At 40.4% G+C, this 27407-nt stretch overlaps 1 protein-coding gene across 1 annotated transcript in view; it reads left to right on the top strand.

Annotated features, from left to right (window-relative positions):
- Positions 1 to 5385: 5385 nt before the first annotated feature.
- Positions 5386 to 27407, top strand: part of GTF2I (general transcription factor IIi) — an 81645-nt gene continuing 59623 nt past the window's right edge. The window contains exons 1-3 of the mRNA XM_054008170.1: positions 5386 to 5666; positions 20252 to 20355; positions 21753 to 21891. Of these exons, the coding sequence (XP_053864145.1) occupies positions 20257 to 20355; positions 21753 to 21891 (238 nt within the window). The 5' untranslated portion in view covers positions 5386 to 5666; positions 20252 to 20256. The remainder of the gene's footprint in view (positions 5667 to 20251; positions 20356 to 21752; positions 21892 to 27407) is intronic.

The following is a 27407-nucleotide window of genomic DNA, read 5'->3' as shown; positions in this document are numbered from 1 at the left end:
CAATTGGTTAGGATATTATTCTCAAGCCTCCCCAGGAAAGGGGGTGTAAGGGCTTGGGGGGATATTTTGGGGGAGGTAGGGCTCCAAGTGGCCCTCTCTGAAGGTTTGTGTAAATCACTTGGTGGTGGCAGCGATACCAAGGGCAAGGAAGGAATTTGTGTCTTAGGGAAGTTTTAAACCTAAGCTGGTAGAAATAAGCTGAAGGGGGTTTTCATGCGGGTCCCCACATCTGTATCCCAGTGTTCAGAGTGGGGAGGGAACCCTGACAGAAATTGAGGCATTTTATGGGCAAATGATAAAGCACAATTGGATGACCTTGTCTGACTTAGTTCAACACATCATTTAATGGAAGAAAAGACCCAGCTTTTGGCAGATATAGCAAAACAAATTGGTTTGTTCATCAACAAGGGGAAGACAAAAATATATGGCTATCAATATCCCAAAAGTTATCATTAGAATGGACAAAGGAACTCTAGAAGAAGTAAGTCATTTTATCTATCCAGGGAGACAATGTGCAGTGATGGTGACACCAAGCTAGATGTCGAGCAACAAATATCAAAAGCAGCAAACAGCTTTCATAAACTTGAAAAGATTTGGAAAAGTACCATGATTGGCTGTGATACAAATACGGATTCATAACACCAGCATTTTGTCTGTCCTCTTTTATGGAGCAGAGATATGGAAATCTACAAAAATTGGTAAGAAAATCAACTAATTCCAAAGTAAATGCCTGCAGAAGATCTTCAGAGTCCATTGGAAAAAGTTTCTTGCAACATCACAAATTCTAAATAGACCAAACCAATCAAAATCATCAAATATAGTAAGAAGATGACAATTGACATATTTAGGACATACTTTATGGATGCCACCAACATGACTTCCATGCCAAGACGTCGCCTGGGAAGAGAAAAAGAGGGCGATCTAGAGAAACATTATGAAGAACAATAAAGAAGCCGAAGCCTGAACAGACTAACACAAGACCGAAATAAATGGTGGAAACTGGCAGATGTCTATGCCCTTGAGAGCGTGGGAAGATGAAGAAGAAAAAAGCTATGTAGTGAGAACTGCAGCCAAACCACCACGAAAAATAGGAGGCAACATTTAGCAAAATCCTCTGGACCTGACTGAAGACAAGGCAATAACAGGAAAAGACTACTCAACAAGTATTATTAAGATCTGGTGAAGTCTGGTGCAATGGCCAATGAAGCACACTGTCCTACAGGAAGCACCTTCTCCAATCACAGTTAAGAAGGATTTAACTGGAACATTGAGAGGGCAGCATTTATAGCAATAAGGGGTCTGGTTGCATTTAAGTCTTCAAGCATAACCCATCTCTTCTCCCATACCCCTTCTGAAATAACCCTCCCCAACAAAACCCTTAAGATCTTGGGGAGTTTAGTCAGCCCTGTGCTAAAGCGATAAAAACCAGAAATTCCAAGGCAAATATTACATATTTTTGAGGAGAAAGTAATACAATTTTACTGTTCAAAAGTCTGGTGGGTAAGTGAAAAGAGGGAAGTATTTTCAAATATGTTTAAAATTGTTTTCAAAGACAGATCATGAACTTGAAATCTAGTCAGTTTAAAATAGAGTTAAAAGTAGTTCATTATAGAAATGTAGGGCTGGAAGGGTCCTTACAGGATCAAGTCCAGCCCCCTGCAGTGAGACAGGGCCAAATAAACCTAGGCCATGCCTGACCAGTGTTTGTCTAACCTGTTCTTAAAAACCTTCAATGATGGGAATTCCAAAACCTGCCTTGGAAGCCTATTCCAGTGCTTAACTATCCTTACAGTTAGCAAGTTTTTCCTAATATCTAACTTAAATCTCCCTTGCTGCAGATTAAGCCTATTACTACTTGTGCTACCTTCAGGAGACACAGTGAACAAGTGGTCCCCGTCTTCTTTAGAACAGCCCTTAACATATTAAAAGCAGATGATCATGCCCCCTATGTGTTGATGTGCAAGAAGCGGCCAAGGTTTTCAGCTAGCATCCCCATCCTGCCACCATGTTGTGCAGCAAAAGCATCCCAGTTTTGCTGCCAGGGGCACTTCATATCTGCAGAGGCAAGGTGCAGGATATACCTGATAATGATCCTGAAACATAATTAGATAATTAATGGGAGTGATCTTCCATTTCTTGCTCAGGTGAAAAAAATCCTATTGACTTCAGTAGGCATTTAACCTGAATAAGGAATGCAGGTTTGTGCACAGCGCACATGGAACAGAAGAAGCCATGTAAAAGTGCCAATATAGATTTATTTTAAAATATTTTCAGTGGTTATTGCATTGACAACTCATTGTTGGTACAAATATCTAACAACATATAGAATTATAGGTAAAGCTACCAAAAATGGGTAGCAAAAAGCTATGACTACCGCTAAGGTTAGAAAGCATTTGTCTTAGCTATATCTGTAAGCTTCATTCCACATTTTCAGTTTAATTTTATTTAAAAAAAATAGAGGTGGATTAAAAAACTTCAACAGATGAGGTTTTCCGTAAATAAATGCAATGTTTATCAAAATCTAAATGTTCTGTGGGACCATGACTGTCAACATTTTTGACAGGGAAAAATTGAAATGAATTGTTTTGACTTTTTTATTTTGATGTTGAAATATTTATATAAGGGAAAACATTTAATTTGTACTTTATCATTTCAATTAATTTTGTTTTGACTTATATGAAAATATTCATTTTATTATTTTGATCTAATAGTATATAACATATATTATAGTTAATATTTTCATATAAATGTCTAAACTACATGTCTTTACTTCATGAAATGACATGTTTTGACATATATTTTGTAAAAAGAACATTATCAACGTAAATTGGGACTTTCTGACATTTCAATTTTGCTGGAAATTTTCATTCTGATTCTGTACAAAAACAAATTTTGAAATGTCAGAATTTCCTGTGGAATGGAAATTCCACTTTCCAAGCAGCTCTAATAGCAGTGTAGTAAGACAACTAAAAATTGGCCTGACCATGATCAGCAAAACTGGGCCTAATATATGGCTTCATTATACTGAGCACAAGTGGGGAAATGTAATATGTGCTTAGATTATTACAGCAAGGAAAGGAACTATTTTTATACTAGTTGTTTATTGTGCTTATATAAGTCTAGATAAGGAGACTATAAAGCTGTTAATTTTAACAAAAAACATGATATTTATTGGCATGAAATTGTTTTCACCTTCCACTGTGGCTTCTACGGAGCACTGACACTCTAGGCTGTTTGCTGAAACTAAACAATGTAAACTAATGTTTGTTGATTTTCCAGAATAACTTTGCAACCCAACGGTGCCTTGGGCAGCTAGGAGGAGGGTCTGGCAGCATGGATCAGATAGCAAGATGATGTTCTTTTCTACAACACATGCACAGCTAAGATAAGTATTAGACAGCAAACAGTAGCATGTGTGTTTAGATGTGTACACAGGCCTGTTGAGAGAAATTTAGGGCTCCATCCCCTTTCCCCCGCAAGATGTTTTGGGGCTGTCCTGAGCTTGGGATCCTAGTTTAATTATCCCCCTCTTCTTGACATCCCTCTGTACGCATCTCATTTTTGGGGCCAGAAGGTGGTGAAATTAGCTGATAAACATAACAGTGCGTAATTTGTCTTTTGTCATACAAAATCAGAGTACACCGTTCCAGTGATCCAAACATACACACTCAAGATAACATATGGATCATGTAGCAAACGGCACTGCGGCTTTCCCTATTACTTTTTGCAGCAATGGAATTCAGCTGATCCATGCACCGCTGTGTAATTTGTCTTTTGTTATGTGAAAGCAGAGGACCCACCCTGTCACTGATGCAAAAGCACGTGTCTCCATGGATCAGGTACTGGCCAGCTGTGCATCACCGGGATCTTTCCCTATTACTTTTGTGTTTGTTTGAGGGGTGGGTGTGTGTGTGGGGGGGGCGGGGGTTGTTTAAGGGGTATGTGTGGGGGTGTGTGTGTTTGATTGAGGGGTGGGTGGGGGTTGTTTAAGGGGTATGTGTGGGGGTGTGTGTGTTTGATTGAGGGGTGGGTGGGGGGAGGTTTGAGGGGTGTATGTGGGGTGTGTGTGTGTTTGACGGGTGTTTGAGGGGTGTGTGTGGGGGGAGGTTTGTTTGAGTGGTGGGGGGGGTTGTTTGAGGTGTGTGTGGGGGGAGGTGTGTGTGGGGGGGTGTTTGTTTGAAGAGTATGTGTGGGTGTGGGTGTGTTTGATTGAGGGGTGTGGGGGGGGGTTTGAGGGGTGTGTGTGTGGGGGGGTGTTGGATGGGTGTTTGTTTGAGGGGTGTGTGGGGTGTTTGAGGGGTGTGTGGGGGGAGGTGTGTGTGGGGGGTGTTTGTTTGAGGGGTATGTGTGGGTGTGGGTGTGTTTGAGGGGTGTGTGTGGGGGTTTGAGGGGTGTGTGTGTGTGGGGGGGTGTTGGATGGGTGTTTGTTTGAGGGGTATGTGTGGGTGTGGGTGTGTTTGAGGGGTGTGTGTGGGGGTTTGAGGGGTGTGTGTGTGTGGGGGGGTGTTGGATGGGTGTTTGTTTGAGGGGTATGTGTGGGTGTGGGTGTGTTTGAGGGGTGTGTGTGGGGGTTTGAGGGGTATGTGTGTGTGTGGGGGGGTGTTGGATGGGTGTTTGTTTGAGGGGTGTGTGGGTGGGGGGGGTGTTTGAGGGGTGTGTGGGTGGGGGGGGTGTTTGAGGGGTGTTTGTTTGAGGGGTATGTGTGGGTGTGGGTGTGTTTGAGGGGTGTGTGTGGGGGTTTGAGGGGTGTGTGTGTGTGGGGGGGTGTTGGATGGGTGTTTGTTTGAGGGGTATGTGTGTGTGTGGGGGGGTGTTTGAGGGGTGTGTGGGAAGGGGGGACTGGACTCCAGCTGAGCACCAGCCCCGTTGGATTGTTTTTCACCCGCCAAGAGCGGGTCCAATGGGAGGCCTGAGGAAATGGAGGGCAGGCACGGCCTGCTCTGCGGCCTCGCCCTGCCCAGCCTCCTCCTCCCGGGCTGGTTTTCCCGCAGCGGCTCCCAGGCTCCAGGACGGCGGCGGGGGTGGCCGTGCAGGGCCGTTTAACGTCTCCCCCGCCTTGCCTGAGGGACACGCCCTCGCGCAGGAGCCCCCCGGCGCCGGCGGGGCCCGGAGGCCGCAGCTCCCCCAAGCGCCGAGGCTGGCCGCACAGCCATGTTCCCCCCGCCGCCCGCCTGAGAGGCCAACGTTGCTCTCTCGCTCCCTTCCCCTGCGCCGCCGCACGCCGCGGCAGCGGCTCGCCAGCGCGGGGCACGCTGGGAGTTGTAGTCCGCCCGCCTCCCAGCCTGCCGCTGCCCAGCGCGTGAACGGACGGGGCCGCCGAACCGCAACACCCGGCAGGCGCCGCGGCCGCGGCGCCTGCGCAAATGGCTTTCCTCGAACAAAAAAAGGCCCCCTCCCCCCCCCTTTACATCGGTCCTGGGTTCAGGGTGAACGACTGTGTGAGGGGACGAGGCCCGGCCGGCGCCCAGTGGACGCGGTCACCGAGCCCCCGCCGGGAGCCCGACGAGTCGCGAAGAGGCCGCGGGGACGGGCCGAGCCGAGCCGAGCCGGGAAGCGCCTGCTGTGAGCTGGGATTAGCTTGGCCTCCCCTCGCCCCGAGGCGGCGGCGGCTCCTCGCCGAGACTCCCCAGGACCCGGGCTGCCCTGATCCCGGCGGCGGCCAGCCAGTGAGTGAGAGCCCGGGCCGAGCGGGGAGCGGGCCTGGGCCGAGCCTGCCTCTGGCTGGGCCGGTCCCTGGGGGTGTTCGCCCCGTGGGGGTGGGGGTGACTCATATCCCCTTCCCTGTGTGTGTGTGTGTGTGTGTGTGACTCCTATCCCCCTCACTGCCCCCCTGGGGGGGAGACGAGTCACTCCCTCGTCGCTATTAACCCCCCCCCACACACACACACACACGGGGAGCTGACCCCCCCCCCCCGGTCGCTATTCCCCGTGTGTGTGGGGGTGTGTGACTCATTTCCCCCCGCCCCCCGGTCACTATTCCCCATGTGTGTGTAGGGGGGTGTAACTCACAATCTTCCTTCCCTGGTCGCTATTCCCAGGGTGAAGTGTGTGACTCTCATCCTCCTCCCCAGTTGATATTCCCGGGGGTGGGGGGGAAGCGGGGAGCGTCATTAATTTCCTCTACCCCCAGCTTTGCTGCTCTACAATCACTATTCCTTAAGGTTTATTATACCCCATTAATTCCCCCTTTCCCCGAGTCACAGTTGCTTGGGGATGTCCCACTCTCTCTCACCAGTTGCTATTGTGATGGAAGGACATCTCATTTCCCTTTCTCCTGGTGGGAGCTTTCACACCTCTTCCACTATTACCTTGGTGGTTGAGCACAACATCCTCCATCTTTGGGAGCAGTGCAATGATCTTGGTCATAGGGAGGAAACTGCTCCTCCCTTGGTTGGGGCTATGGTCCTTACACTGGGATGCCACCACTTCTTATTGTCTGGCACGTGCTGGTAGGGAATGAGCGTGGGAGAGGAGGCTAGGGCAGGCAGCTGCTTCTTGGGAAGGCATCAGGGCGAGTATGCTAATAAACCTTTAGGTGTTGGCTGGTCTATGGGAGTCTGGTGAGGTCCAGAAGTGGAAGTTTAGCATCATGCTGGAAGTGGAAAATGGGAAACTAGGAGTTTACATCTCTTGGTTAAGCACGAGTGCTCAAGTTCCTTGATTTACACCCTTCTCTCCTTGTGTATGGGGGACGGGTGAGATACAGAAAGTGAGGCTCAGCACCTCCTGGGACAGTCTACTTTGAGGAGGGTTGGGAAGAAAACAGGGGTAGTTTCTTCCCCTTGGGAATGCAGGCCTAAAATAGGTCTGAGTTGCTTTCTCTGGGATTTGGAATTTTGTAAATAACATTAAACTTTCACCAAAAGCTTTCTCTCCTTTCTGCCTGTGAAATAGCAGCAGTCATTGAGTTTGAATATGCAGCACTGGGGAATATGCAATTCGTGGCATTATCAATAAGAATATATGAATTATCACTTCAGATTGAATTTTAAAATATTGTTAGTCCTTCTGACCTGAGTGGTTAGTCAAGTTTTGAGGGTCTGTGGGGAGTTTCCACCAACAGGAGGAACTGATGAAAGAGTCTGGTGGTACCTTTGATGCCATATTATTTATGTACATAGAATGTGCGAAGTCCTGTTTCCCCAAACACAGGAGGAACCAAAAATAACAGGAGGTAGTTTCTTTGCTCGCAGTCCCAAGCTGCCTCTTGCCAGTTTCTCTAGGCTCTCTGTGTGTCATCTGCTCTCTTCAGTCTTTCTGTCTCTTTTCCTGTTTCTCTCCTTGAGCTGTGTCTGTCCCACACACAGAAAGACGGGTCTGCTCTAGTATCGGGGGTAGCTGTGCTAGTCTGTATCCACAAAAACAACAAGGAGTCTGGTGGCACCTTAAAGACTAACAGATTTATTTGGGCATAAGCTTTCGTGGGTAAAAAACCTCACTTCTTCAAATACATGGAGTGAAAATTACAGATGCAGGCATTATATAATGACACATGAAGAGACGGGAGTTACCTCACAAGTGGAGAACCAGTGTTGACAGGGCCAATTCTGTCAGGGTGGATGTAGTCCACTCCCAATAATAGACAAGGAGGTGTCAATTCCAGGAGAGACAAAGCTGCTTTTGTAATGAGCCAGCCACTCCCAGTCCCTATTCAAGCCCAGATTAATGGTGTTAAATTTGCAAATGAATTTTAGTTCTGCTGTTTCTCTTTGAAGTCTGTTTCTGAAGTTTTTTTGTTCAAGTATAGCTACTTTTAAATCTGTTATAGAATGTCCAGGGAGAGTGGAGTGTTCTCCTACTGGGTCTACTCTAGAAAGTTTTGCTGGCATAGCTATGTTGGTTAGGCACGTAGGAAAAAACATGCCCCTAAATAACATAGCTATGCCGGCAACCCCACACTCCTTCCTCTCCCTCTCTTCCCACCCCCTCCCCACCTCTCCCAATGCAGATGCAGTTTATAGTGGCACAGCTTATGTCCTTTGGGGAGGTTGTTCAGCTAGCTATACAGTGCCAGCAAAATAATTCCTTTTGCTGGTATATGCTGCATCTCCACTAGGGGGCTTTGCCAGCATAAGTAGACTGGTGGATCTGTATCTGCAAAATCTTTATAGTGTGAAGTTGCATTTTTTACATTTAACCAGAAGGAAGAGCAGCAGTTCACACTGATGCGTTTGAGGTTTTTTAGCCTAACCTATGAAATTATTATATTTATGCTGTTAATGTAAATGTCTTTAGCCATAACTGGCACAATTACTTTGCATAATTTCATATATTGTTTCTCTCTTCTTAGTTTTTGACTGAAATGGTGCAAATGACACTGACATGGGGGCAAAATGAAGGGAAAAAATGATAATATTGGACTTGTGGGTGAAAAATGACTGAGAATCAAACCCTGGTTTATTTGCATGCTTTTAAATTTCTCTTAAATTTTTTATCTTTTTCACCTCTTGATCGCTGGCTCACATCCATCCCAGGTTGTCCATATAATGGTAGCCTATATGAAATAAATTTGAGGTTTTGGGCCCCAGTCCTCCAGTGTTTCTGTCAGTGACCCCACATTGACTTGACTTAGGCTGTGTAGGAGCAAGAGTCAGTCCATGCAGAATCTGATTGATTTTCAGTGGGTATCAATCTGCCAGCACAGAGCTTACTGCAGCATAAGGGCTTCAGTACATTTCTCAGTGGATATATGTTCATCTCACTCAAACCATCATCTACAATGGCACTTTTAGCACCATTGGAATGTTGGCAGTCAAAGTGGAGCAGCAAAGAACCGTCTAGGCCACGGAGACTGAAATCTTGCGATAGGTTAATATTGAGGCACATTGGCAGGGCAGTGCCATAGCTCTCCCCCTGTTGCTGTTTCCTGGTGGGGAGGGGTAAATGTCTCATTCCCCTGGTGGGAGGGGCTGTGTGTGTGCGTTTTTTTTTTTTTTTTTTTTGGCTCGTATTGTATTTGTTTGGCTAAATATTAATGAAAGTCTTTATCCCGTTGCAGCTAAGCGCTGTCACCAAAAATAACATCAGAAACTACATGATGCTACACACAATGGGCAGTAAAAATGCCTTTGCTGTTTTTTTAAAATCTGAATAGTCAAACTTTCTCACACATGCACAAAGCAATAAACCAAGCAGCAGACTAAATAGAAATAATTTGAAGCAGAACCCTGCAGATCACCAAACCAGTTCTGACAGTCTGCCAAAGTGAGGAGGTTCCAAGGTAAGGGCATGATGCGAAAAAAGCTCTATTTTCAGCCCTGAAAGATCAATTCTAAGAACTGATCAAAAGTGCTGATTTAAGCAGCCATGACCTGGTATAAAGAGACAGCTTATGAGGTAGCCAGTTTACAGGAATTTAGTGTACAGGGCTCTCAATATGGTATCTTTGAGAGATCATCAACTACATGTTTCTATCTGAATGTGTTAATTTAATCTTACATGCAGTGCAGGTGTAGCTGTGTTGGTCCTAAGATATTAGAGAGACAAGGCAGGTGAGGAAATATATTTTATTGGACCAGATTTTGTTGGTGAGAGACAAGCCCGGACCTGAAGAAGAGCTCTGTGTATGTTCAAAAGTTTGTCTCACCAACAGAAGTTTGTCCAATAAAATATATTACCTTACCCACCTTGTCTCTTTAACTTAATATTATTACAAGCGACCCCCTCTTTTTGGGACTCTGTGATGCTCCCCAAGGGTACCCAGGATCGTGAGGCACCTTAACATATGAAGCAGTCTTGTCTCTGCTGCAGATCAGCTCCCTCAAAACGACAGCCTCCAACAGCAAAATCCTATCTTCCAGGCCCCCACAGGCCTTGCTCTTTCTGTACAGGCTGTGATAGGCATACACCAACCAAGTCCTTCAAGCATTTCCTGGACCCTTATCCACTAAATATTCACAGAATTACCAGGCTCAGTGTTCCCGAAGGAACAGAACACTTTACTGTGTAAGTTTCAGCAAGGTCCACCACCTTGCAAAGCACCACAGCACTTGGATATATGTATAGTGAAAACAAGAATAAGTTTATTGTCAAAGATTCAAGATGCTAATAATAGTGAGTAAGAATATTGGAAACAAATGATTACATATGAAACAGAATCATAACAGACATTTTTATAGACTAAACTAACAGGTTAACCTGTCAAAAGAAGTTTTCTCTCTCCTGAAGTTCTCTTTGGTGTTATCAACCAAGGCTAGCTGAGACTTTTTTCATGAAACAAGCCCATTGTCCTTTTCTACTTCCTCAGTGAAGAATGCCTGGGTGTCTTCTCTGTGCCCCTTCCCCCATAGTTAAGCAAACCTTTCTCTTCCTGTTACATTTTTTTTTTCTGAAGTCCTTACAATATTTCATTTGCTTTCAACACAGACTGGTGATCAGAAGCCTATTGTGAATGAGACAATACTCAATATACATGTGAACAGATAGATGAATAAACATCTTTTGTCTGTCAGAAAACATGTTTTTCACCTTAGCTGGTGACCAGTAACTACACGCTGAAAATATATTCGTAAAGTCTGTACGTATAGCACTTCTGACATAGTATTTGTACATATATTTTATGCTCTCTGGTGAATTAGAATGTACACACCTCTGCACTACTTTCTCAATACCAACTGGCAGGTTCTTGGGTCACAGACTCTTTATTAATACGTTTAATCTTCAACACATTTTAGACATTTCCTTTTGTTTTTTCCAATTTTTTTTCTTACCATCAAAGTCTCTCGCTGATGAGATGTGTGGCTTTTTTTACAAAAAAGGCTGTAAACTTTTTAAAAATTCTACACTAGGTGGCTAAATTAAAGTAAATTATCTATTTTTTTGTGTTCTTGTGATTGCGTGCACATACACGTTATCTTTGAGAGTGTCTTTTGGCTCCTTTTGTCTTGAGCAGGTACCATATTGGGTTACATTGACTTAAAACCCCTGAAGCATAGAATACATAGCAAGAGAAAACATGAATCCATCAATCAATCAAAACAAAACGGATGAAATAAAAATTTATCCCACCAGCCTTGATAGCTACATATTAATAAAGGTAGAAAATTGTTTTTAGTTTTAAGAAGACCCAGAATTCTCCATTGAGGTAACAACATTTGAACTGATGTAACCAGAGTATTTTTGGTAGTATGTCATTGGGGAGTTGTTCATTGTGTATTTTTAAAGTATGACAATTTATGTGCAATAGATTCAAATTAATCTTTCGAAGCAGATCAGGTTTGTTAGATTAATATGGTGGGGTTAGTCTGGGTGAAGTCCCATGTGATGCTTTTTCCCTGGACGTGTACTTCAACTGCCTGTCTATGTACTGATGGGATCATTTACCCTCTTGTAGAAAATAATTTTAATTATAAATATATATAGAAGTCTATTCACATTGGGTAAAATGAATTTTCTTGTTGGGACACTATAGTGCATGAGTGTTAACTGCACCTTGTGGAACTTGCAATAAGGAGCAGTCCTTGGGAAGTTGGGTGGGAAGGAAAGCAGAGACCTACTTGACTGAGAGTTCATTTTGGGAGTTCTGACAGGTACACAATCCACTTAAATTTTGTTCTCACAGTTTGACATCACAGTCTCTCCCAGTATTTCATAACTACCTGCTGTATAAACTTTGAAGTGAAATTGTGAAGAGTATTTTTAAATGGACCGCTGTTATCATCACCCAGCTTTATGTTGTTGATTTAATTTGTGATATACTTGATATGACTCAACCAGATAATCTGAAAGTATTGTACTGAAATATATATTAACATAGCAGTGTGACTGATACTATCATTAACTCAAATTTGACTTAAGCAAAGAGTCCATTTTTTGAGCAAATCAAAACACTTAATTTGCCTTCTCTAGTAGTAACGCAACATAAGACTCTTAGGGTCTTGTTCTTTCTGTCCTGTGTAAGCATCAAGCTCTGTACCAGGGTAGGAGGGATATCTGCATGCTGCTTTGCAGCGTCCCCCTTGACTCAAGCAGGAACAAAACTAATGGGCTCCAGGAAGAGCAGTGTTTTGATTTTCTTGGTTGCAAAAGCAGTCAGTAGTATTCAAGATCCCTAGGCCAGAGGAAGTAAGGAAAGAAATAGTGAAGGGTCATCAGGGTCCAAGAGAAGCAGTATGGGATAAATGCACTGATACATACATGTTTAGGCAGTTTGATGTGGCATGGGCATACAGGCTTGGTTAGCGCAGGGTAGTGTGGGGGTGGGAAAAAACTGCTGTGGGGCTATAGCTCAACCATGTTTGCTGTAAGCGAAACAAATGGTTGTTACAAACAGTTTCAAAAATGTGTTCTGGGTTGTAGTGTGGGTAGGCCTCTATTTGAGCACCTGAAGAATAGCTCACTGTAGGTGGGGTTTTATTAATAGAAACAATAGATTAGGTTCCTGTGACACAGTACAATGTGACACAGAAACCAAGGGTGAGCTGTATTAGCTGAGTAGACAATTTGTCGCTATGAAAAAATGCCAGCACCAATTTTGCTATAATGAGATAAACAGGAGTGGAGTTCAAAATAAATAACTTCAGACATTGGGTATTAGTGCTGATGGGCACAGAGATCCAAAGTAATAATTACTTAACATGAACAATCATGTTTATAAAGTAAATGCGATTACACTAGTAAAGAGTGAAATTATCAAATGGTGGGGACTCTGATTAATAATTTACTTTGTTTACTTGATTTAACATTCATTAATATCTTTTTACTGCTTTAGATCTGTATGCATACTTAGAAAACTAAGTGAATTTACTCCAAGTCTCAATCTTACTTGACTATTAAGACCAACTTAAATATATGCACAGATAGAGTAATTAAGATGCTATTAAAGCCCAAACATATGCTAGTCAGTTGTATAAAAAAAAGTAGTAAAGTATATGCTAGGTCTGTTGATTAATCTCAGTTGTTATTTTTTTGAATGCAGTTATTTTTTGTACATAATTCTACATTTGTAAGTTCAACTTTCATAGTAAAGAGATTGCACTACAGTACTTGTATGAAGTGAATTGAAATACTTTCTCATTTTTACAGTGCAAATATTTGTAATCAAAGTAAATATAAAGTGAGCACTGTACACTTTGTTGTAATTGAAATCAATATATTTGAAAATGTAGAAAACATCCAAAATATTTAAATAAATGGTATTTCTGTTTAACAGTGTGATTAATCACGTGATTAATCGCGATTAATTTTTTTAATTGCTTGACGGCCCTAGTATATACATGCCTTTTGGAGTTTCATTCTATCCATAACTCATTGGTCTGTTTACACCAGCATCTCCTTGTGTCTGAAAACTGTTAAAAGCAAGTTTGAAAACAGTTTCTGAAAATGTGATTACACTGATTGTTGTGGCTGTGTCGTCGTGTAGTTAAAAATGCTTTCCAAAAGACTCTTGTTGAAAATAGTTTCTAGTGTTGAATATTTTTAAAGATTATTTTAACAAAGTTATGATCCATCCCCCCTGTACTGTGAAGAGGGCCATAAAAGTACCTAGCTAAAGAGAAACTTTGTTGTTGTTGTTTTTAAATGTTTTTCTGGGCAGGCCATCGTGGATGTGTAACAGACTCCTTATTAATCATTCCTGGGTTAATGTTGTGATCTTAAGCCATGTTTTCTAAGCTACACGTCTCTCTAAACATCGGTGATAGTAACTTAGGTGCTAAGCACCTGCATCTCCTTCTAAAGTTAATGGGTGTTGTGTGTACTCCGTACTTCTCAATATCTGGCCCTTGATTAGTAAGCTTTTTCTTGACTCTGCTGTACTGAAAAAATGGAAGTGTCAACCTATGCACGCTAAAATTAAGGAAATAAGAGTGCCTTGGATTCTGAAGAGAGAGATCCTATGCTTCTGAGTAGCATAATTATGTGAATTATATTTCATTAGTTTCATCGGGACCTGGTTTTTAAGTAGCAATATTCCTCTGATGGGTTTGGATAAGCCACTTTAAAAATGTAAAAAACACAGTGCTGTTCTTGTTGATTCTACTGCTGAGAGTTAAATCCCTGCAGTGGGAGTTGGTTTGAAATGGCGACAGCAAATGTCCCAGCTGCTGTGTTTAGTGGGTCACTGTTACTGAACGTATAATGGTGTCATATTGGAATGGTAAGAGTGCCACTTATCAAGAAAGCTACTGTGAGATGAAAGTTGTGAATACCTGTACCATATGTTTGTGTGTATGTGGAGCAATCCAATGTTCGGTATAGAAATCAGACATGAGAAGTGCCAGATGTTAATTTCACTGAGCCTTCTCGCTCCTGTTTTGTGTCTGGTCCTGGTCATTTTAATTGGGAGGTAAGGATTTGACCTACAGGTCGTATATGTTTTTGAAATAGATTCCTGTAACCCTTCACTTTAACTTCTCTTGGGTTATGGCAGGCTAGGTGTAAAATGTATTTGCCTCTCTTGCTGTGCTATTCATAAAGGGAAATTTAATTGTCTTCCTTCCTTTTCTCCCCAAACAGCATATTCTCTGTACAAACAAAACTCTTTAAAAAGCGTAGTTCTTCATACTCATGCCAGAATGTTGTTTCTCTTGCTTTTTTGCTTCCATCAGAAACTGTCAGGGAGGATATCTAACACCTCGGGGCTGCAGGGGTTGGCATGTGCCTCTTCTGTAAGAATAAGAAAGATACAAAGTAACTTTCTCTTGTGGTTTGGCTTTCACTTGCCACAAGCATTTCTATTTCTTTGCTCTCAGAAGTGGAAGTAAGCCAGAAACGTGCTGAATGAGCTACATTTAGGTCCCAGTTAAAAAATGGTAGCTTTGTGTAGGTTGTTATCCCTGGGCTCCCATTTTGGTCATTTGCTTTGTGTCCTGGTGACCCTCTCTCCAGCTGAGGATGGCCAGATCCTAGCCCTGGTGTCCCATTACTAGTACTTTGTGTAATAGCTTATTTAATGTTACAGGTCTTTACTTATTAGGCGAAAACTTCTTTTCGGGCAGTCAATTTAAAGGAATTACAGATGGTAAATAATACCAAATGTTACTGACCTCTTTGAAGGCCCTTTCCCAGCAATAGGATTGTCGAAGACTTACAAATATATCAAAAATATAGCGGTATTATGGAAACCTACTTGTGATAGCTACTACCTACCAAATTCATGGTCCATTTTGGTCAATTTCATGGTCATAGGATTTTAAAATTTGTAAATTTCATGATTTCAGCTATTTAAATCTGAAATTTCACATGTTGTAATTGTAGGGATTCTGACCCAAAAAGGAGTGTTGTGTGTGTGTGTGGGGGGGGGCGCGTTACTGCTACTTTTACTTCTGCCCTGCTGCTTGTGGTGGAGCTGCCTCCAGAGCTGAGTAGCTGGAGAGTAGGGATGTAAATATCGGTTTAAAAAGTTAAACGATTAAAATTATATTGTTTAATTGGTGAACTGTTAACCGAGGTCGCTCCGGCCGGCCTGGTGTGGGGCGGCTGGGGCTGGGGTCGCTCCAGGCACAGGGCAGCCGGACCTGGGACCGTTCCGGCCAGGTGTGGGGTGGCGGGTTTAATGGTAGAGGTTGGTTAACGGTAAACCTAATGCTTACCATTTAACCTCTTACAGCCCTACTGGAAAGCGGCAGCTGCTGGCTGTGTGCATAGTATGGCATTTCCACCCTTACTTCTGCGTTGCTGGCAGGGTGCTGCCTTCAGAGCTGGGTACCCAGCCGACAGCCACTGTTCTCCAGCCACCCGGCTCTGAAGTCAGTGCAGAAGGAAGGTTGGCAATACCGTGACCACCATTCTCCCCCCCATAAAAAAACCTTCTGATCCTCCCTGCAACTCCCTTTTTGGTCAGGACCCCCAATTTGAGAAATGTTGGTCTCCGCTGTGAAATCTGTATAGTATAATGTAAAAGCACACAAAAGATCAGATTTCACTGTTGTTGAATTTGGTAGGGCCATAGCTAAAGATCTGGTTCAATTTAACTTTTTTGACTAGTACATTGGCACATGTTCAAAGTATCACACATATTTTGAATAAGCTTGCACCGAGTATTAATCTCAGGAGATTTTGTTGCCCTTCACCATTTAAGGGACTAATCTTGTGGTCAGGTGCAGACCTATTGAGCTCAATGGTGCTATGCCTAATAATGAACACTATGCCCCTATACTATAGACTGGCAGAGATACGGGGGGAAACTGCAACATTTAGAGGAAAATGTGGTGAAATGTGAAAGGAATTTTCCAGGTGTGTGGCTGCTTTTGTCAGGGTGGATGGATTCTAAATCACCAAGTGCAAAGCCTTGATTTTTTTAAATTTATTTTAATCAACTTTTCCATTTATACTTCAGTTATTTTATAAAGAAAAGTGCATTCTCATAGGTATATATAACCATTGAAACATGTTGATTTACATCTAAATAGACACGTTACAGTAGATTTGGTACATTTTTTGCTACTTAAGGGGACTCACTTAATTGTATATATATTTTAAAGCATTTACATAGCTTAATACTTTCAGATTCTTATTAATTGTACATTTTTAATGTTGAAAAGTGGTGAATAATATATTTATTAGATAATTAACTTTTTGATCATGATTTGTGTTAAGGTTTGTGCATTAGGTTGGTAACTGTAATCTAATTAAACCGAAAACAGCACATAACATTTATTTTTATTAAACAAAACCTTTAATGTTTTGAATACATAAAGTTCTTTTATCAAAATGTTTCACATTTAGAACTAAATTATTGGTAAAAAAAAAAAGGGGGGGGTTAACTATAGACAGTGAAATAAGCGGATCATTTAACACTTTGAGTTATTTTTCTCAGCCTGAAGAAGAGCTCTGTATAAGCGCGAAAGCTTGTCTCTCTCACCAACAGAAGATGGTCCAATAAAAGATATTACGCCACCTGCCTTGTTTCTCTGATTGTTTCTGGTCACCCTGAGAAATGTTCAAATATGCCTTAGTCAGAGTGACTGGAGTTTAAGTTCTTATTCACCTAAGTCTCTTAAAAATGAGAGCATCTCCGAAATTTCTTAATTGTCCTAACTTTTAAAACTAGTAGATCTCATCTCCCCCCTTCTCACTTTCATTCATAGATTGGAAGAGAAGTAAAAGCAGGAAATCTTGTCTAAATCCCAATCAGTTTCTCTATTTATTTAGAATTAGTTCAAATGAAGAAAAGATTCTTTCTGTGCCTGCAGAAGAGGATACTGCTGTCAAAAGCTCATTTAGCAGTTCCGCAAACTGTGGTTCCATGTGCTTAGCTACTGACTTTCTTTAAATTGAGAACTGAGCCAATCAGAGCTTAGGTAAGGAAAAGCTATAAAATAAGGGTGCTCAGACCACTCAAGTGGGCTCAGTGGATGATTCTTATGAGATACATGATGGCATCTCTTGGAGTCAGAGGCCATATTTCTGATTTTGCTAGTCTTTCATGCAGTGGCAGAGCCTGAGTTCCCCATAGGATCAAGCCCTTAATACAGTGAAATTTATGTCATATTTATAAAGCTTGACCTCAAAAGCCACAGAAGAAGTGGGCTGTAGTCCACGAAAGCTTATGCTCTAATAAATTTGTTAGTCTCTAAGGTGCCACAAGTACGCCTGTTCTTCTTTAAAGCAGAGTTTTTGATAGCGGCTTATTGATTCAGCATGTTTTTTTTATTGAAAATGTTTTAAGAGATTATAACATAAGGCTTTAACATATTTGTTGTTACATTCAGATTTCATTTTAAATGGGTTTATTTAAAAAAATGTAAATAACAAAATTATAAAATCCCTTTTAAAAAAAAATAATCAATTTGTATCCACCCTGCTTTTTGTAGAGGGAGGGGGGAACAACTGATTTTACATTAATACAATATATTGTGATATGTGTAATTGAAAATGTTTGGGAAATGAATGTTGTCCCATCTGTATACAATTCTAGATAATACATTTAAATAAAACACAAGTTTTACAGGGGTAACTGGGTGAACCTCTGGCCTGTGATATACAGGAGGTTAGATTAGATGAGCTAGTGGTTCTTTCTGACCTTAAACTCTATGAATCAGAATGTATTTAATCCAGGTTCCAAACTGGATTAATCAGGTATAAATATCCTGGGCTGGTACAAGGTGCTATGTGACCTTTTAATGAGGGGAGGACCGTCCTGTTCTGTTTTCATCTGAAATACAGCGGTATAGCTCTTCTACCATCTTTCTGGGGTTAATGTTTACTACTGAACCAAATGGAAGAGTAAACCTACTGAATGACTGACATAATTCGCTTCAACCCCTGGCAGTGTTGTGGAGGTATCCAGTTCAGTTGTAGACTATACTTCGCCTTTAGCTTAAGAAATCATTCAGGCTCTGTGTATACAGATGGACTTGCTTAAATTGTGATGTCAGTATTTTTAAAATAGCCTAGGCAAGTACATTCAGGCCAACGTTAGCACAGTAAAGCAGGAGCTAGAGGGCACTCTGGCTTTATCAAGGAATACGTGAGGGACACAGAGTTAGATTCCGATTAACAGCGTTTAGGCTGTTTTTAAGCCAGATAGCATTAGCTGCAATACATTGTAGTTTAAAGCTACCAAACAGCTTTGTTAAATCACCATATTTGAACCTTGCAAGCATGTGTGTCTGGAGAAGGGACTGTCTCAAACATGACTTAAAAGTGTAGTTGTAAAATGGACAAGACTTAAAACAGCAATTTGCTTGATTTACGTGTACTGTAGAGTTTAAGAAACTTGATGTTGCTAAGGTAACTACTGAATATCTAGGTTTCATTTGCCAGACTTTTGAACCTCTGTAGTAGTCCACTTGCAGGTAATATGTTCAGTATAGTGCAATGCTTTTTTTTTTTTTAAGAAAGTGCTACATTCAGTTGAAATTGAAAGGGACAGCTACTAAGGATGAAGGGACAGAGAGAACCTCCAGTTGCATTTAATCTAGTCAGTGTATTGGGTTAAGTCCCTTTGTAGAAGGGACTAACCGCCCAAATTTTCAAAAGTGTGTATTTTGCGCACACAAAATGGATATTCGTGTGCATTCACCATCCTGACTTGTGCTTAATTTGTGCCAGGGCACACCTCTAGGCTTGGCAGTTTATAGCCCCAGCACCTCTGGGCTTGCTGTGTCAGTTATGAAAATAAAGTTGTTTGAGCCCTGGCACCTTACTGCTTGAGCCTCAGGACCTCTCTTTACAAATTAAGTACTGCATGAGACCCTTGAAAAACTTGAGACAAAACGTCTGCCCGAGTTACAGAAAAGGAGCAAGATCATAGAATGCACTTTTCCAGAATGCCTGGATTGTCCTGAGCTTTTCTTGATTCGATTGTGCTTAACGGAGACTTGCACAAGATGGTTTACTGTTTAAGAAAGTACTCTTCTCCCAAAAGTGTTTGGCAAGAGTTTGAGTTAACTAGGTGTAAATAAAACAAGTTGTAACAGTCCAGCAGAAAAAATCCCTTCTCTATCAGTTGCTCAGGTTTTATTCTCATGATGCGATCATACCATGTGTTCCCATCATCCAGAGATTTTTCCAGCAAAAACAGAATAGCCAAATCCTAATATTTCTAATGGTTACTTTAAAGAATAAGCTCAAGCTTTCTATAAATCATAATGTTTATAAAAGGCATTAAACTTTTTTTTTTTTTTTTTTTTTGCTGGCCACTTTTAAAATTTAGTTTCTATTATATTTCAGTTTATAAAATATAAAAGTCTGAAATAGGTCCAACTAGGCTTTGAAGTTGACATCCACAGGTAGCTGAATGGTATATGAATAAAAATGTCCAACTCTTTGCTGCTCCTGTTGGTCTGCCTGAAGACACTTTTCTGCTAGACTGAATTAACGTCTTAGGATATGCAGTTGATTACTGGGAAGATTTTTGCAAACAGAAAACCCTAGAACTTTAAGGGTAGGGATGATGTCCATGTTTTAACTGTATCATATCTAGTTTATCCATATAAGTACTAATCCAGATACTCAGGCTATCGAGGATGCTTGAGAACAAAATCAAACTGAAAAAATGCAACACAAAATTCTTTGGGTAACTGACATTGTTCATTCTAGATACTTAAGGTCTGTATTCTAGTCAGGATGTGTCGTCTTACTAATTAATTTAAAAATCTAATTCTTACTGAATGTCTTTGGAATAGGATAGGGGAAATGTAAAGAGAGATCATAGAGGTTTTTTCCTTTTTTTGGGAGGGGTCCAAATTTAATCTCTACCCTTTTAAAAAAAAAAAACCTTAGTTTCCACCATGTAACAAAGGATTTAGTGTTCTTCCATTGTTGTGTAGCACCAATGTCTGTAACAGTTTTATTTTTTGTTTTACAGGGATAATGGCCCAAGCAGCAACACCAGCGTTGTCAGTCCATGATGAGGACTCCTCTGAAAGCAGAATGGTGGTTACATTCCTCATGTCAGCACTTGAGTCAATGGTTAGTGTGGCTAGTTACTTCAGTATGTTAGTTATGTCGCTCTAACATACAAAATGACAACATTTTCTTGAAAATTGTTGCATGCCAGTTTCACTTATAGCTTTTATGCTTTACCTTTATGTAGACTGCTCTATGATAGAAGAGTAGAACTGTAGAATACTAAAGAGTGAGTTGATAGCATATTTTTCAACGAAAAAACCTCAGTTCAGTCTCTACTCAAGCAAACCATGCTAATAATAACCATGACTTTTGACTATAGTGGAGATATGATCTGAACTGAGAGATTACACTATTAGGCTGGGATTTCAGACAGCAGTTGAGGGCAATTTGTAGTTTCCAACTTGGTTAAGCGACTGTAAGGATAATTATGCTATGCTAGACTAGTGTATTCCTTGCCTACTCTAGGGGATTGCACTGGTGTAGTTGTACCAGTAGCTGAAAGCCAAGTATAGACATGGCCTTAGTCTTACAGGTTTAACTTAAGACAACAGTGGAAACACCACAGAACTGTTGAGTTTGAAGATATTGAACAGGAACGCTTCTCCTGCTTCCCATCATGAGGATAATCCTGTGGCTAAGGCACTGGATTGGGAATTGGGGGTCCTCCTTGTGACTTTGAGTAGATCTATTAATCTCTGTGATTTTGTTTCCTCATGTTTAAAATGGAATAGATAATATTTATCCTCACAGGAGTGTTTTGAGGGTAATGCTTTGTCTACACATAGAATTTGTACAGACTTGACTAAATGGGTTCAGAGAAAGTTTAGTTAAGTTGGTGTATTCCCTTTGCACAAACACTCTTAAATCAATCATTATAAGGCTAAATCAGTTTGAATGTTTACACAACAAGGGTTTACCAGTTTAACTCAGGTCTGATCTGCCCCAAAACTTAGGTCAACCTAACTACATTGCTCAGAGTTGTGAAAATTTCACACCCTGTATGATGTGGTTAGGTTGACTTAACCACTACTGTAGACAGAATTCTTCCTTCAACCTAGCCTCTGCCTCTCAAACGGGGTGGATTTACTACAGTGATGGAAAATCCCCTTCTGTCACTGTAGTGCCTACTCTACAACAGCATAGCTGCAGTAGTGCTAGTACTGTAGACATACCATCTGTTTCTGAACAGATTTAGTTCAGTTGGTACAATGTCTGTAGACAACACTTTAACTTCACTAATACTTCTAAAATGCTTTTAGATTCTCAGATGAAAGGCACTATAGAAGTACAAATTATCTATTGCTAATGGATAGCATTGTGTTATTTGCAACAGCTTTGAGAGCTATACCATGGCAACACTAGAAAATAAATTGTTTTCTGCATGATTTCATGTAAAATTGCATTAACTGTACTTTTAACTATTGTAGTTCAAAGCCGCTCTGTTTTTTCTTTTATAGTGTAAAGAACTTGCGAAGTCCAAGGCAGAAGTCGCCTGTATTGCTGTGTACGAAACAGATGTGTTTGTAGTTGGAACTGAGAGGGGAAGAGCTTTTGTCAATACAAGGAAAGATTTTCAGAAGGATTTTGTTAAATACTGTAAGTTTCCAAAAAAAGTATTTCACAAATACTTAACTATACATTATAGTACACTGAACTCTGGACCTAACAAATGTTGCAATGCCTTGGTCTTGCCATAATTGACAGAATTATAGTATGTAGATCAGTGTTTAAGAACTTTTTTTTTAACCACAAACTTAATATTCAACATCCACTGTTTAGTTCAGTGCTATTTTTACCTCAGCCAAAAGGTAATGTTACAAGACTAGCTAATGTTGTTTTAAACGTGTTAAACTCTGTCTACACTGAAGGTGCAAAGTGGTGTTTTATATCATGTTTACTAACTCAGTTTTTAAAAAGCATCTTTTTTCTTAGTGTAGAAGACAGACTCTTAGGTAGTCAGCTACTTCCAACTATGAAAGACAGTCCCTTAATTCTTCAGGTGACTTCATGTCTTCTCAAAGGATACATGAAGCTTTTGACATAGGTAATAAAACTTTAGGATTTGCCTACAGCTTTTTGTAACGCTATAATTATATTGCACAGCATTAAGCTATGCTGATAGAAGCATATTTATACTGGTATGAGAGCATCCATACTTGCGGGTTGTCCTGTTTTAACTAGATCTGTTTCTAAACTATACTGGTCTAGCTAAATGGTACAACTTTTGTGTGTAGACAAGGCCTAAGAGATGGCCCACTTAGAATATGCCAAAGTGTCTTTCAAAAGCTTAATGACCTGTCTTGGAGCCTGTATTTCAACGATCAGTCTGCCCATCAAGAAAAATGGTTTCTGCTGGGCTTTACATATTGGTCATTGAGGAATGTGGTTTTGCTGGCTAAGTGGAGTTTTTGTTAAAATAATTCTTCACCCCATCTCCTTCGATTATTAAATATTGCTTGACTGATCGACATATTTCCCTCTCCTACCTTGTGTGTGTCATATCCTGAGACCAACACACCTACAACAACACTGCAAACAGACCGATTTAGTCCATGACAGAAACAGTGGACATACTTGAACAGTATTTTCGTTGCTGTTTAAAATTCTAAATCAGAGCTCATTCTCTCAGCGCCCATTCTTTATTCAGGGCAGGACTCTCAATTGTTTAACTGTCATACAGAATTATATACACATTCAGCCACTATAGAAGTAATTATTCTGCTTGATCTGCAGTGAAGTTACTATTCAAAATACAGCATTATAACTTCATTGAAGAATCAAATAGTAGATGAAGTGTTACTGAACTAAGTCCTTATTTAAACACACACAGCTCTGGTAAATGGCAAACACTAAGAATAAGTATGATGAACACTCGATGGCAAATGAGTTTGATTATGTATGACTTTTGTCATTATGACTATCCTCCTTTAATTATCTCAATTTTCCACTTTTGAGTGATAATGGCTGCTGCAGCTTGTACCTTCCTGTTATGAAGGTGGAATGAAAGAGTAGTATTGCTCCTTGTGTTGGTTAAGTCACGTAATTCTATGAATAAAACTTCCTGCTCAAGTATGGGCAGTGTCTATTGTAGCAAGGCCACAAGGAGGATTAACTCTCCACTGGCTTTCTATTCCTATCCACTTTCCGTGGTAACGTGAAGCTACCATTTTTGTGTGTAGTATAGTAGCACTTGAAGGCCCGATTGTGCTACCCTGTTTCCCCGAAAATAAGACATCCTCCGAAAATAAGGCCTACTTACAGTTTTGCCTCTCGTTGTAATATAAGGCATCCCCCCGATAATAAGACCTCCCCGATAATAAGGCATTTTTCATTTCTGAAAAATAAGACATCCCCTGAAAATAAGACCTAGCGCATCTTTGGGAGCAAAAATTAATATAAGACACTGTCTTATTTTCGGGGAAACAGGGTATGAGCTGTACATAGTTTTGTGGTTTTCAACCATTTTTTGTTTACAGACCCCTAAAAAATTTCGAATGGAGGTGCTCTCCCCTTTGGAAATTCAGCCTGTGGTCTGCGGACCCCTACCATAGAGGTCTTAGATTAAAACTGAACAGAATTAAACTATAAATGTTGCATGTGCTTGGTGCTAAACTATGGGCTTCTATGATAATGACAACACTTCCAGGTTTTGACCTGTAGGTGAGGGTATTCACGTACTTTTGATTGATCAGAAAAACAGAATGCCTTTTCTGGAAACTAAAACTTTATTTTCATAGTCACCTTTTGTGGATCCTTAGACATAGTCTGCGGACCTCCAGGGCTCCCTGGCTGAAAACCACTGACGTAAATATAAAGTTTTTTTTTTTTTCTTTCTGCTTGATGGCACCCTAGTCTGTAAACAAGTCATGATACCCAAGATTGAGGCACTGTGGAATTCCTACATAAGTTACCAGATGTAAACTAGACTCTTTACCCTTTTTGTTTGCTTAGCAATATATTGGTAGTTGTTCAGTGCTTCCAGTTTCCTATAGTGGTATTTGTGCAAACAATAAACCTTTGGTGTCAAGAACGTTAAAATCGCAGTGCTTCGTTGGATGAAGCTTTTTCAAACCTAATAGTTATTTCTTCATGGAATCATTTTGGTTTGGAAGGGATGTAAAACAGACCAGAAGAAGGGATTTATTTATTTATTTGGAGGGAAGGGGGGCAAGACTGACAAAGATCAAATAACTCAAATATAGTACTCTGTGTAAAGGTTGACTTAATTATTCCTAATAAATTAATGTTTGTTCTAGCTTTAACTGTCCCCAGTAGTGCTGATTCCACCACCTCCCTTAGCAGCTTGAACTGTTCTTGTAGCTAGGGTTTATTACAGTTGTCCTAATATGAAACTCAAAACCAGGGAGGTCTTCTCCCCCACCCACACCTTGCCCCTTCAGTTAAGATGTGAATGTGCAATAAGCATGTTTTGAGACATTAGTAAGTCCTCCAGAAAAACCAGGGAAGGCCAGAGTTGATCCTGCCATTTCTCAGGTTTAAAAAAAAAAAAAGGCGGGGGGGGGGGGGGGAGTGGCGGGGATTGGAAATAAAAATCTCTTGGAAACCACATTTTTCATCATAAAAGAGCAGAAAAGGCACAAGCTCAGTGTTTAAAAAATAATCATTTGCAGGTCACTTTTTAGGCCAGTTGTGCTCTGTCTGTTGAGAATATTGAGTCCTGATTTGCTTTTACAGGTCTATAGGACAATTAGTTTTCTTTTTTTAAAGTATGTGTGGACTGAGTCATCATGGCTGTTAAGTATTTCTGCATTTCTTTTCATGTCAGATTTGCTTGCTCTTCTTCCCTGTTGTGTTGTAGACCCAGTATTTTTTTCCCCTTTGTCTCTACTGCCTCACTCTTTTTTTATTTGTTCCCTTTTTGCATCTTTTGTAAATATAGGCAGTCTCTGATAACTAGCAGGGCTCAGGATCTGAGACTCATTTTTGACTATTAGTAATGGGTGTAATTTAGTGGGGCTCTGGTGATGGAAACGAGTTTAAATTGCTGGAGGATTTTATGGAAGAAATGACACCTGTATTTTGTAGCAATACTGAGCTGATAGAGAATTGTTGCTAAATGTTTTTATTTTTTACTGTACACATTGTATTGATCGAAAAATCAGAGCCTATACATTTATGTACTCAAGCCAAGAACATTCTTCTTCTTTGTAAACCAAATGACCGTAATCAGTTTCTTCCTCAACACTCTACTTCTAGAAAGATTTTTCAATCAAAACACACTAAAGAATTAAAAATAAATAAATACAATCATTTGGAGTTTGGGCCTTCAACTGGTCAGAATTTTTTTTAAATATCTGAACTGTACTTTACAAGTTAGATTGTTGTAAACCTTTTGGTGCAGTGATCATTTCCTTATTCATGTATTATACAATGTCAAGTAAACTCATGGCACTCAATAAATAATTGACATATTCTACTAGTACATGTTTAGTTACTATTGCACATGGAAGGAATCTGTTAGTCTGGTAGGTTTTCCAGCCACTATCTTTTTATAATAATCAGTCAGATATTAGTTAGAAAATCTTTATGTGGTCAAATCTTGTGGTTTGAGTTTCTAAAACCAGTATTTAGTGTGAAATCCATTCAACACTTCTCTTGCCGTTGAGGTCTAGAAGGCATTATGTTATCCATTGCATCACCATACTTGCTGTCATTTCTAGTTTTTTTTTAAAGGTGAAAATAGTACCTTTTAGACCCAGATTTACAAATGATTTAGGCACCTAAGGATGTAGATAGGTGCTTTTGTAAATCCTTCTAGGCATCTGAGTGAGTTAGAAATCAGTGGGATTTAGGCACCTTTGTAAATCCTGCTGGATGCCTATCTGCATCTTTGGGTGCATAAATACCTTTGTAAATCTGGGTTTTAGTCTGATAACCTTTTTTTATAAAAGCAACAGTGTTTAAGGACACAGAAGGAAGTAGACGATACCAGATTAAACAGAAGCTCAGTACATGGTAGATAACCTGTTAGTAGGCTTATTTGTATATAACAGTTGTCAGATGCTGGAGCTATGACTGTACTTTTTCTGTTGTTTTGGCTGCCTGTTGTCTTTTCTTTTTCCTCTCCAGTGGTTATTTCCATGCTTTCGTACACTTGAACCTAACTATGTACTAGCTGTTTAGTGTGGGATTGTACAATGCCGCTACTAAGGAATGCCTAAAGGACTCCTTTTGTGATACTGGTGCATGATGTGGCCAGACCTGGCAATCTTGTAGATACTTTGATTGTCCAGCAGGAACCTGCTGGGTAGGAGTTCATCTACAGTGATTTTTATATTAATTAACTCAGTAGCTCTAGTTAGTGATTTTTGGGGGCTTGTGTTAAAGAATTCATTTAGTATTAGATCTGCTGAAATGGTCTTAAGACTCCAATTTCTTCCTTATAGTGCATATGGTATATTAGACTAGATTAACCCCATTACCTCTTTATGCTACTTTAGTTGCACCTGCTAACACCTATGTAAATGAAGTGTAAGACTCCTCCCTCCCAGCTAATGTGACTACCATTACCATATTCCAATAGCACTGGTCTACAATTTTTGAGAAGTCGTCTGCTTCAAAGATAAAATGTGCTATTTATTATGTATTTTGATGTGCTGAATTCAAATATGACAATTAAAACAACTGATTGGCTACTGTTTCTAAGATACTTAAGTTTTTACATTTTATATCTATATTGTGTAGATAGTAGAGTTTTAATCATAAATTGTAAACCTAGGTCTTTTCATGTGTTTATGGTTGCTTTACATGATGATATTTCACTTGTCCTGTTTATGTAACACTTTAAAAATCAGCAAAAGGGTTATATAAATAAAATTTATTATGAAACAAAAGGCAAAAAACTATTATGTACATAGTTTAGTCCTATTCAGTGTCTACTCGGCGCTTCTTGGCTTGTCTCTTGTATTCATTAAATGGAGCATCTCTTGTCACTGTCCAGCAATAGTCTGCAAGCATTGATGGACTCCATTTGCCCTAATAGCATTTCTCCATTGTTGCAAGGTCCTGGTGAAATCGCTCACCGTGCTCGTTGCTCACTGCTCCGCAGTTCGGTGGAAAAAAATCTAGATGAGAGTGCAAAAAATGTATCT

This window comes from Malaclemys terrapin, chromosome 18, assembly GCF_027887155.1.
Source record: "Malaclemys terrapin pileata isolate rMalTer1 chromosome 18, rMalTer1.hap1, whole genome shotgun sequence".
In the NCBI taxonomy this organism is placed as follows: Eukaryota; Metazoa; Chordata; order Testudines; family Emydidae; genus Malaclemys; species Malaclemys terrapin.
The sequence above is the reverse complement of the archived record's forward strand: the minus strand, read 5'-3'. Positions and strand labels throughout refer to the sequence as shown.